This window comes from Anopheles moucheti, chromosome 2 (assembly GCF_943734755.1).
Source record: "Anopheles moucheti chromosome 2, idAnoMoucSN_F20_07, whole genome shotgun sequence".
Taxonomy (NCBI): domain Eukaryota; kingdom Metazoa; phylum Arthropoda; class Insecta; order Diptera; family Culicidae; genus Anopheles; species Anopheles moucheti.
This window is the reverse complement of record NC_069140.1, coordinates 11,560,807-11,573,544: the sequence shown is the minus strand read 5'-3', so window position 1 is coordinate 11,573,544 and position 12,738 is coordinate 11,560,807. Positions and strand designations below refer to the sequence as shown.

General features: G+C 45.4%; 1 protein-coding gene across 1 annotated transcript in view; it reads left to right on the top strand.

Annotated features, from left to right (window-relative positions):
• Positions 1-12,738, top strand: part of LOC128310513 (heparan-sulfate 6-O-sulfotransferase 3-B) — a 77,540-nt gene that overhangs the window by 13,286 nt on the left and 51,516 nt on the right. Inside the window, exon 3 of the mRNA XM_053047168.1 lies at positions 10,510-10,843. Coding sequence (XP_052903128.1) covers positions 10,510-10,843 — 334 coding nt within the window. The remainder of the gene's footprint in view (positions 1-10,509; positions 10,844-12,738) is intronic.

The following is a 12,738-nucleotide window of genomic DNA, read 5'->3' as shown; positions in this document are numbered from 1 at the left end:
TTAAGGATTGCAGAAAACGGTGAGTTTACGTCAAAAGTTGTAATTGCAGGTTCGTTCACTGCGTTAATGTTGTCGATTTCTAAACGTGTCGTGTTGTCGATGAGCTTGCTTCTGCGGAGGTCGACGAGGAGATCATAATGCTTCAGAAAATCGGCACCTATGATGGGCGAATTCACATCGGCGATGATAAAACACCACACAAAAGATCGTCGTAGGCCGAGATCGACAGTGATACGCTTGGTACCGTACGTGCGTATTGGAGTACCGTTCGCGGCGAAAAGTTGATGTGCATGTTTTGGTGAGTTACGCTCCTTTACGGTTGGTGGTACCACAGAAACGTCCGCTCCGGTGTCGATTAGAAATCGATTCGACGTTCTCGAGTCGTGGATGTGTATGCGTTGTAGATTATTATTGCTGCTGCTGTTATTATCCGTGTCGGATGCAGGGTTTCTGGTAACAGGATGGTTGTACATTGACGGAGGGACTGCGTTTATATCGGTCGTTGTCGAGAGTACGTCTCGATCTTCCCGTCGAAAAAAATACACGGTACGTTTGGGTTGTCCGCCTTTTGTTTCTCACACTTGCGAGCCTGAACACCATGTCGGAAGTGAAACCAGCAGATCCAGCCACGTTTGTTTCTGGCTGGTGTTCCATCCCGTCGGCTGCAAGGACGAGAGCGTGTATTACTAAAACGTCTTCTGCGAGGGTTACCTGATAATGCTTCTTCCAAGCGTTGTGTGAGGGCTTCGATACGTTGTTCCAGCGAATTAATAGATGATGCTTCTTCGCGATGTTGAACTGATGCAATCTGTTCACGTGGGGCTTCTAGGATTTTGTCAGCGACTTTTGCCTGGTCATCCAGCGTAGCGGTCGGCATAGCAGCAATGATAGCACGTGTTGTGTTGGGCAGGGCTCGTAGCCAAAGGTTTGTCAGTACGTTGTCGGTACAACCTGCTCCTCCTAAGCGGCGCATCTCGGACAGTAGAATGCTTGGTTTCTGATCTCCCAAGAACATTCCGGACAGCAAACTGGACAGGCGCTGTGTTTCCGATGGTTGGAAATGAGCGATAACGGCGGCCTTAAGAGTTTCGTACTTGTTGCTGTTGCTACTATTTTGGCACTGTGTAATAACTGAATGTACGTATTTCGCTCGTGAGCCAAGTGCGACGATTACTGTGTTGAATTTAACTTTGTCCAGTTTGAAACTGTTCACGCTAAAAGAGGCTTCGAGGCACATAAACCATGTTTCAATATCGTCTGGGTCTAAAACGGGGTAGCTTATTTTGGCAATCACTGTAGCGTCACTTGCCTCGCATTTCACGGCGGTAGCACCATTTTGTTCTTCAGCGGTTTCGGTAGGCATTTTGTTTCGCACGTGGTCGGTGATAGGACTTTCTCTCGCTGAGCAAGAAGCTTTTGGTACGCGATCACTGTAAAATCACGATTTCACGATTTTTGTTTGCGTATTGCGTATTGTTCAGTCGGGAGCTTGTTCAGTCGGGAGCTTGTTCAGTCGGGGTCACCAGTTGTGGGGTACTATTTTGTCTCTTTTCGGTATTGGAATATCAGAGTCGAAGGATAGCTGTTGTTCGCTTAATGGTCACTTGCATACTGACTTATTTTATTACGTTACGATTAATCGTTAGTGGTAGTTAGTGCTTACAACTGTTAGTGCTGTTGTAACACGCGCGGTCCGTGCGTACGATGTGTGTGTGCGTAAGACGTATGAAGAGGAGTTTACACGTCTTCGCCACAGTGACATTCATTGAAATAGCCAACGAGCAGACTGATGGTTAGAAAAAGGCCCCTAAAAGTTTCCTATAGAAAGCTGTGCAATAAATATTCTTAAAAGAATCCGTTGAGAGTTGGGAGTTTTGTACAGGATACGGAACAGATACCCAGTGACGCCGTAGTATCTGCAAATTTGGGATAAGTTCTGAAATGGATTGTGTAATCTTAAACCCATTGATTCAGACATAGTCCCTGAATAGGAGACAGATTAGCAAAGAGTCTAATGGCAAATTTAAACGAATTTCTTTACTTACTCTTGGAAAGAGTATTTACTTACTTACTTATAACTGTAAGGCGTCACAAATGTTTTGCGGTCTGCTGCAGGAGTCCTCTAAACCGCTCACGATCGAGTGCCATCGTTTGACAATCGAAGATTTGGGTCTAACACGCCTCCTCTGTCCATGTGGACGACCTAAAAGGTCTTTACGGGCTGGGTTGTCCTGTATCATTCTTATGACGTGTCAAGCCCACCTTATCCTGGCAAGTATAATCCGCCTCCATTGTCCTTCCACTCATACGGGACCAAACAGCTTTCTGAGCATCTTTCTCTCGAACGCGGCTGAGAGGGTTTGACAAAGGTGGGTTTGGACAGAGTCCAGGTCTCAGAGGTGGATGTGAATAATCAAACTACATATAGTCCCAGCTCCGTTCCTCACGACATATGGTTTGTTTAGAGAAGTTCCCTCAGACTGTAGAATGATCGGTTGACAGCTAGCACCCTAGCGAGTATCTCATTCTCAATGTTGTCGGTGCTGACTTTTGACCCAAGATAGGCGACAAGATAGGCGACGTTTTGGAGGACTTCGAAAGCCCAATCACCTATTATACACCCGGTGCGTTAGGTTTTGTTAGCAGGGCCGCTAATGGTGCCACCATCAACTTGGTGTTCATGAAGAGTTCTTGAAGCTATTGAAGATCCTGTGTATCCTGTACAAGATCACTCATAGATCTCTACATATCTACTCCAGATAACTCCAGCATATCTACTCCATCCATCCCAACAACATACCGTTTGTGTCTATAATCTAGCGAAGTTATTGCCGAGCAATAGCTACAGCGGCTATTCGTTTGCGGTTTTGTTTTTATTTCGAATTGGCGATGATTCATTTTCCACTTCCACACCTTCCCCTTGCTCGAATAACGAATTGAACATATTCAGATTGCGCCCCAATCGTTACCACGACCGGTTGGAAATTCATGTAAAATATAATCTTTTATGTGGTGGTGTTACGCCGCTGCTGGGGGCTCTCCCGCAACCCGTACGTACCCAAATCTGTTTCCCACATTATTTCAAGCACACATTTTATTTATGGTGGCTATTAATCTGAAATGGATGTAAAAGCGCATTGAACAATCAATAAACGTTCGAGGTTTTTTTGTTGTTGTTTGGTGTAAGAATTGCCCGGGCTCTGGACTCTTCTTTGCCTTGGACTCTCGTCACTGAATAGTATTATGTCTTGCCTGGTCGCCTTGCCGCATCTCGCGGGTGATGCTAAAACGAAAAATTTCAAACATCTTATTGCTGGAAGGCGGCGGCGCCATACGGTGGTGCACTAAAGCACACCGAGACGATGTCGACCACAAACGCAAGATGTTTCAATCGGGTGTTGAAAGCAAGAATAAAAGAAACCAGCTTCTTTTTTTTTCGTGTGTAAGTGAACATTCCCAGCAGATTATTATTTTTTTTGGGAGTGCGTTCCACTTGCCCTAAAGACCCGACCGTCCGTTCAATCGAATGGCTCACAGTTTTCGCCACGGTGCGGTAACATTTTCATTTCACCAATGCTTTGGAACCGCTTGGAGTTTTTTTTTTGGAGCTGCAAGTACACCGTCAGAATGTGAAACATAAACATTTTTTTCCTTTGGCGCGCGCAGTTTGACTATAAAACATTATTAAACTGTTAGCACCTCTTACTGGTTTGTGATGTTGGCAATGGAATTTTCTCTTTTTGGGGGGAGTTTTCTTTCACCGTGGAAGCGCAACGGTCCGTGTTGACAGCTCGCAAATGATCTTGATCCCATCGGTCGGTTTTGACGGAAAGCGGCATTCCGTCGGACAGTTTTTCTCTCTCTCTTTGCAAAGCGTGTGGAAAGTCGTTGCAACCAGTTGCATTATGTATTGCCGAACGAGAAGGAGAGGGTCCTCTTTTTTTTGGATGGATGGGAATATTGGAGTAACATTCTTCCAGCAATAATATACCGTGGGTGGTGGTGTACGAAGCGTGCGAAATATATCAACTGTCACGAGCGGAAATGGAAGTACACTTCGAAACGGAACAGAAAACAGAAGCCAAAGTCCAAAACCTTCGGTAACCACGCCACCAGGATCATAGTAGCCTGGGAACAAATTGAAAACTATCAACATCGGTTCAAGGGGGCTGTGTGTGTCTGTATGGAGGGTGGGTAAGTAGAGTGGTTCCGTCCGTTTCCATTTTCATTCACATTCATTTTTTCTCGCCTTCTTTTTTTGTAGATTTCCGGGATTGAAAAATAGCCAAAATCACTTATACCCCTTTGTAGAAGGTGTGTGTGTGTGGATGTTCGATTTTAGGGGTAAAGACCCGTGAAAGGCGACTGAGACAGACATTAGGGGAGAAGTCACTCTTCACCACGGTACACGGCGGCGCGATATGCGGCGGCAACCCTTGGCTGTGGCTCATAAAACTGTTGACGGATAGAACTCGCGAAAACGTTCGACTAACTGTTCTCCACGGGAGGGCAAACAAAAAAACGAAGCACACAAACGGAGCACCCGTACCGCATAGACGCACGTTTCGCCCACACAGCTTTCGTCGGTTTTGCAATGCAGTCCGGGGATTGTTTTTTTTTCCTCTCTCCAAGCGAGACACTCTACACATTGCTCGTCGTTTGAACGGAACAGCAGAACCGGCACCGTCCTCATCCGGGTCTAGCCGAGTCAGCGCATATGGCGCTACAACTGACTGGTGCTTGTACCCACCCGTAGCCGCTCCGGCAAATGTTATTTGAATTGCGTTCATGAATGGAAGTTGGCCCGACAATGCTTGGGCCATCTTTTTTTTTTGTTGTCGTTGCGTGCGATTGTGGAGTTTTATGGCAAGTCTGTGGTGGCCATGCAACACTGCACGCTTGGTGAATCGATCATTTTTAGCGCAAGCTAGCAATTACTATCGCGATCACGTTTCGATGCATTTCCTCTTGCTGTGTAGACTACACGTACTACTGAGGCGCCCCGGTACACGACGGTTGCGATTGTTATGGCGAGCTGGGGAATATTTGTTCTCCCTCGTCTATTAATATACCCAAATTTTTGGGCAATAGCTCATCGAGTTCAATTTCCGACCCTGAAATCCGATCGATAATATAGCGTGGAAAGATGGGAAATATCGTGAAGAAGAAGGAAGCTTAACTGCAGCTTTAGTGGTTGGAACATCTAACCAACGGATGGCGCAATTGCATCATAATTCAACTATTGTACCATGGCAGCCCGTCTCACCGCGCACTCCGGAACAGGGCATGCCTTCCTGCTGACGACATGAAATCTCTTGTTCTACCCGATGTCGCCCTTATTCGACAATTTGTATTTGCATGTTGCGCGTTTGGGCGCTTTCATTTTTAATATCGTCCATCCCATTGCACGCTGTCCGCGTCATGTGTGGTTGGTCTTCCGCGTTGAAATGTGTTCGTCACATTCTACCATCCGCACCTCCGGCACACTTTTAGCTGCTATCGAACGACTATCTTCTGTGTGGTGAACTAAGCCGCCTTTTGCCGGTGTTATTTTAATACGATTATATAGAAAAAAATACCAAATGCTGTGGAAGGTGTCGTACATAATGGAAGATAATAATCTCCTCAACTTTATTGGAAGGGTTGTGCAATTAGTTCACAACGCTGTGTATGGTCGAATATACAGACCGGCAGATATGGAGTGTTACAGGATTTTATCTGTCGCAATCTTTAAAAGACTAATTTAGGATAGTACATCTTACTTGCTAAATCTTTCATGTTTAAAGTTCTACATTTAAAGATAAAAAATCATATTGTAACTAACTTCAAAGTCAAACTTGATCAAACTGAACTTGATCTTTTAGTTGAAAGTATTACGGAATGAGTTCAAATTCTGGAACTTTTATACTGTAAATACAGGTGACAATTGAAGCACAGGATAAACTAGATATACTTTTAAATATATTGTGCTAAAACTCCTGCTTAGTAATTATTTCCATTTAAAAAAGACGCAGCACATTCTGGCCCATCGCCCAAAATTCTCTGGTTGCTCTATCAAAATATTACTAACAAAATTCTAAATCATATAATTTATAACGTTTTTAAGCTTGTAACGCTTTGTGCCAATCACACTGTACACATTGCCAAATATAATCTCCGGTTAGGTTGAAGTGAAGCTGCATCTTCTCCCCATCATCATCTGGTGCTCCCATCGGTAGTGATGGCCTAATTTGGATCTATTTTCATAATTTGTTAATTGATTTTATGTAGCACATTTGACACATGTGAGAAAATACTGCATGCATATGGCGAAGGGAGGATTATTGGGGAGAACTACCCTTTTCGCTATTAGGCAGTCTGGAAGTGAGGGGGTAGAGTGAACGCGTAATGCTGCTGTGTCGTCCGGTATAATTTGATTTCGATTGGAGTTCAAACAGTAGTAGTGTCGTTAGAGCAATGTGGACCTGTATTACGTTATGCAATTCGGAAGCTTAGAATACTTTTTGCGAGGTAATGGACTGTGTCATCGTTTTATGTATACAAAACAGCGTCAAATATCGTCATTAAATCATGTATTCTTTCTTTCATTTTAGTTAACCGAATTACTTGAAGCCCTGGAATTTACCGAAGATTGAAATACTACGTAGGCATGCTCCAGATATTTGAAGTTAGCGTTGTATTTGACCGGTCAAGTGACTTAGACAACACGCTTCAATTTGTTGCAGCGCCTAGAACAGCACCTCTGTGATGAACTCTAGCGCCTGTGATGATGTTTCGTAAATCATCTATTCAGTTCTATTTTCGTGCCCGTCACGGACAGAACATCTTAACCGACACATGACGTTTACAGTTCGGGCAGCGATAGTTCGATGCGGTTGTGTCTCCCATTCAAATCTCGGAGCTGTACGCACCGTATTCTTAGCATATCTTTCTCATCATACAGCTGGCGCGCTATGTTATTCAAGCTGAAGTTTCCGCATGCAACGTGACACACCAGATTACCGTACGGTTGGAGTGTAGAAAATTGGAAGTTTGTCGCCCTCGGTGGGTAATATATACCTGGGAATATCGTTCCTAACTCGCAACAGAGCTTCGGAGCTATATGAATCCAAAGTTTCGCTGTTTCGCACCGTAGGAGGTCTCGGGTACGCTTGCATGTGTCACCTTTACCAACACAGTCCCCCAGCGGGTGGCGGTTGCTTACGATAATTCCGATAAAGCTTGTCAACCTGTTTCTCTTCCGGCTTTTGGGGGGAAAGGGAAAGTAAGCGTACAAACGGGAGCTCCTGGGATCGTTTATTCTCTCCGTTTCGTTTTCTCGGTTGCAAAATGAAGAAAGTTCTGCCACTGCATGCAGCAATCTTGACAACGGAGGTTGAAAAATCAAGTCAATCTAAATTAACTTTTGTGTTTGTTCCGCCAAAACAGACATCTCTCTTGCGCTCCTCCGTGCTGGCAACCTCACTTCTCTAAGTCCCGTGGTTTGCGTCGTGTGACGAAGGCAACTCTAAATCAGCTCTCGGAAGGCATTTTGTGGGTAGTTTTACCCAAATTTTAGATTCCCATCTCTAACCGCTACCGGGAGGGTGGGAGGGTTTGTATGGTTTTGAAGTTTTTATCAAAATAACTTCATCTCGGAAACTGCTCGTCAAGGCCGTCGTTAGCGGTGATGGTTTGTGCGTCATAATCTTATTCTCAACGTGCAGCATCGGAAAGGGGGGTAGAACTCATTTCTTTCCCGCGTCGAAAACAAAACTGCTCGCATCATACGCACAACGGTGCCGGTTTGAAAGATTTCACCTTTCGATAAGCTTAACCGTATGTACTCCACACTAAGCCCGGGGTTTTCTCAGCTCAGCGGCGTCAGTAGTTCTTTCGGATTGGTCCGCATATATCGGTACATCTTCCCTGATTGACGTGATGTGCGGTTGGGTTTACTGCTCGCACAGCAGTAATACGCGGGGCAGCACATGCACCGTCGAGCGTGATGAGCCTGAGCTTCCTTCTGCAAGCGCAGTTGTCAGCGTCGTTTATGTCGTGACCGGTGAGTGCGTGGCCTACCGGGCGACACGAACCTCGCACGAACGGATGTTGTCATTTTTAATGTATGTTTCTTTTTTGGAATATTAATTCCATATCTCGGTGCGTTTCTGTCACGGTCGCGAAGATGAATGTGAAGAGGAAGGGCGTGTGGAAATGGACGGTGGCAGCTTATCGCCGGATATATATATAAATGTACGTTACGATCCATTGACCCGAACCGGTTGAGTTCGAATGCGAGTTGCATGGAATGGAGAGAAACATAAACGAGGCCCACCCAATCCGGATAGAAATCCGTTTGCCAAATGGCCCGTGCGTTTACTGGACGTTCGTGTGTGTGTGTGTGTGTGTGTGTGTGTAGGGAGGGTCTGTGCCTGCAGTTGCATTTATGATGGCACCCAAGAGAACTCTGCGTACATTCCCCGAATCACTGACCATTATCTGACCACTGGCTGTATAGTGTCCGGGCGGATTTTATTTGTGATAAATCTCTGACATGATGATTTAAATGTTGCTTCTTGGCATTTGAAAGGTTACCACCACCATACCAAATGAATAGCGCGCCAGGGACGCGAGAATGCGTAGAGTAAAAAGGGTTTGAATGGGAAAACCATAATTGTGCTACGTAAACAAAAGCCCTAGCTAAAGTGTGCAGTGGCTTGTGTCTGTAAATGGAAAACGGAAAGAATGATCTTTCGTATGGACGTGAAGTGTCCGTTTATTTTGTTTTGTGTGCTTTCCCTTCCTTTTTCCCTAAGGGAGAGGGGGGATGCATTATGGAACCGTTCTAAAGGGAAAAGTGCAATAAAGTGTAAATATTGTGCTACTACTTCAATGAATCTCTAAGGCCCAATAGATATGGTTTGTGCTGCTGCTGTTTATGGTTGCGCTGGTGTTTCTCTACTGTACGAAAACATTTTCTTGAAATGTTTGGAATATCTGGTTCCGTTCCATCTCCGGTGTGAGTAATCGTAATTGTCCGATCATATGCTGCATTCTTAGACCGGTCCCCATAAATATTGTGTTCAATGTTTCCATTTGATCTGTGTGATCTGTACGGTGTACCTCAGCAATACCGCTGTGTTGTTCTCTGCTTCGTACCGCTGCTATCGTACGTAAACATCTCGTGACTATCTTTTCACCGAAACCCATTCCCAGCTGTCGTCGGTCGGCCAAACGATCGGTCCGTTGGGTGCCGAAGTAGCTGCAGGGAAGATGCACCAAGGAAGCGCACCATGGGGAACCAAACAAACGCGCGCGCAATAAAGCAATGAAATTATGCACTTATTGTTAATTCAAATTTGTTCGTCCCTCTCGCGGACACGGCGTATCTCGGTGCGCGCCGGAAGCTAGCGAACGACGGAGGAAAACTCCAAACGCGGAGATGAATGAATTTAAATAAACTTAAGATGCCTAAAACGAAACGACCTGGCTTGCGGCGATGGTGTGTGCTGTCTTGATCTCCTTGCACCCCCGGGACAGGACGATCGCTGGGTGACGAAATGCGCGGTGTGGTCAGGGTGAAATGTAAATAAATGCCCAACATTCCGCAGCGCATCTTCCTTCACGTCCCCATGTCGTTCTGCCCTTTGAGGTCTTATGTTGTACTGGTTGTGGTGGTGGTACGTTCACAGTAGTATTCGCAAACAACCTATGCCAACCCGTCGCCGTTCGGGGTATGGTTCGGTAGATGAATCTTTTCTGTCGATGCAGCAAACCTATAGCCGCAGTTTTCAGCCGGTGTTGTATGTGATGCGGGCTTCCAACCACAACGGCGCGGTAGAAAAAGGTGCAGATAACAAATTCTATCGACAAACCGCATCCGGAGATCTGTGGGATGGATTGCTTTATGGGGTTCGTTCGGGGTTTATTATGTTTTTTTTTGGGGGAAGCATGGTGATACCTTCACACGCTTTCGTTCCGTGATGTTTATCTCGTGTATCTTTCCAATATGTAAACAAGTAGCGAGATGAAGTTTCGTTTTGCATGGGAATGCAAGGGTAAGTTTTTGCTTTCTACCCATTATCTGTTTTAATGAATAACCAATATCATAATTCTTCTATAAAGAAGTTACAAACGTGCGCTTTTACTCTGAATGAATGATTTTCAGTAGTTCCCATCAAATACTTAGACATAAACCTAGTTTATACATTTATGTTCTTTTCTGAGAGCTCATTTAAGTCGATCAATGTCGACATTCGTATAGTAACGGCCGTTTAGTAAACACATTAATGGAATGTGTCAATTTGAACAAAGCTTATTAAGAATGTCTGTGCTGTTAGACTTTAAAGACCTTAAGGATTCCATATTTTCAGGCGCCATGTCAATTTTTCCTTTTGATTGCCGTAATAGGTAGTTGTGAAGACAAATCATTTAAGGTGAAATAGTTAATCTAAACCCTCCTGCTGCACGCTAATAATAGCCCAATAACACTCAATTAAATCTTTTCCATTCTCTTCCTCCTTCCAGCGCCCGTGCACTTGCCAGCGGAAAAAGAAACGCTGCTACTGCTTCCGACCGCACCGGAACGAGAACTGGCTATTTTCGCGCTACTCCACCGGCTGGAAGTGTGGTCTGCACGCGGACTGGACCGAACTGACCGGGTGCGTCGATCAGGAGCTGGACAAGAACGAGGGCGAAACGGCGAAACGACGCTACTTCTACATCACGTTACTGCGCGAACCGATCGCGCGCTACCTGTCCGAGTTCCGGCACGTGCAGCGCGGTGCCACGTGGAAAAATGCCCGCCATTGGTGCCTGGGGCGGCACGCAACGTCCGACGAGCTTCCGCCCTGTTACAATGGTGAGTATGTGGAAATGAGCACCGGAACTTGGGGAATAATGGGGAATCCGTGGTTGTTTTGTTTTAAATTTACCCCGTGTCTATCGTTAATGTTTCTCCACTGTTTTGAGTTTTTTAGATTTTTAAGTATCAACTTAACGTTTTGTTGCAATGTTATCGTTCGTACGTTCTTTTGGGTTGTGTGCCGCCTTCGCGTGCGCCAGAACAGAACGTGCCGTTACGATCAATGGAAAGCTTAAAGCTACATCGGACATTGATGCAAAATATGCGCTTCCATCCCGAACATATGCATTCCCGGGGCCAAATCGTGCTGCCTGTACGGATTTGTTCCCGGCGTGCATAGTAATGCACACAAGGACTTTTCCACGGGTGTGGGGAACTCGCGCCATCATTCCAACAATTTGTGTACATCCGACTCGCGTTGTGTGCAAGCAGACGAAACTCCGCCATCGGGTCACCGCGAGCATATTCGCCACTGTTTGTGGATCGTAGTCGTGTCTTGCATTGTAATTAGAAGGACGTGGGGTGAATTTACGAAAAACACGGACATCATAGTGTATGCTCTGTTCGAGATGTGCCCTCATCGACCCATGGAATCGTCCGTGGTGAGGATGTCCTTCCCGTTCCCTTCGGTTGGGTGCTCCGGAAACAGGGAAGGACGGAATGTGTTTAAATCTACAAGCACTGAGTTTTTCGGGCAAGAAAAAGATTTCGTGGGGCAGACTGTGGGGTTGCGTCAGAGCCAGAAACCAGGAAGGGATGGGGAAGCATGTTGATGGCAGGGACCGTCATTTGTTGCGCATCGACAACCAGCAACCTCGGGATGCGCAGCTGGACGTGCTTCGGGATACCAATTTGAAGTGTAAAGCTTGAAAACCACCATAATTGAAACGGAACGAGGTCCTCACGGTCTTCCGACGTAGATCCATTCGAGGATCATCACATTCGGCACGGCAGTGATCCGATGGGAGGAGGTCAAAGGATTATAAAAATAGTTTTATCGAACATGTGCCGTGGTGTGTGGTGTGGATTTAGGCGAAGTCCCTTAGTGCGTGTGCGTGCAGATCCATTAACACACTTGGCAACCATCGACAGGAACGATGAACAAGTTCTCGGGGCAAGATATTTGTGATGTGCCGCAAATGGGTGAACTGGAAAATAGTTATTTAGTACGTGTGTGTTGTCTGTAACAGGGCTGCGGCTGTGTAAATATGTGCCAAAACTTTGTAACCTGCACCGTGGATCTTTTGTCGTCGTTTGGATAGTTCGTCCACTTAGGGCACTGGTGGCAATTAGTATTCACATACTGTCGTTCAAAATGGACGACGACGAGAGACGGGTTCATGTGGGACGAGACAGGAAAAAAGGACCACGCATTGCTTGCATGTGTGTTGCATTTTGCATTCCGTTCTGGCTTTCGGTTCTGTTGGCCGTTGTTTTTGTAAGGTCATCAAAATTCTAGTGAGTTTGTATAAATAACAATTTGCATTTTTTCGTGGCACCAATGTTCCCAAACGAGGCAGGAAACAAAGCACGAATGTACACGAATCGGTTTAAAAAATTGATGATCCACTAATACTCATCTGTTGCTTGAAAACAAATGGTTCTATAAAGTGGCAGATATATTAAATAGATAAACACAGATGCGAACGTGTTTGCAATTGAAAGCAGGGGGCGGATTTTTGGAATTGAATTAAGAGGATTGCCGATGTGCCAGAAAGAATTACACGTGATTTGGTAGGAACCGTTAGGTGTGGTCCGCATTAATCATGCGGATTAATTCAATCCAAAGCTGATGTCCATATTTTTTTATGCTACCTCTCTCTCCAATGTGTGCAAAAATGCCGTAAATCATACAGCAGAAATGCGTAAGTTTTAGCTGTTTAAATTTGAAG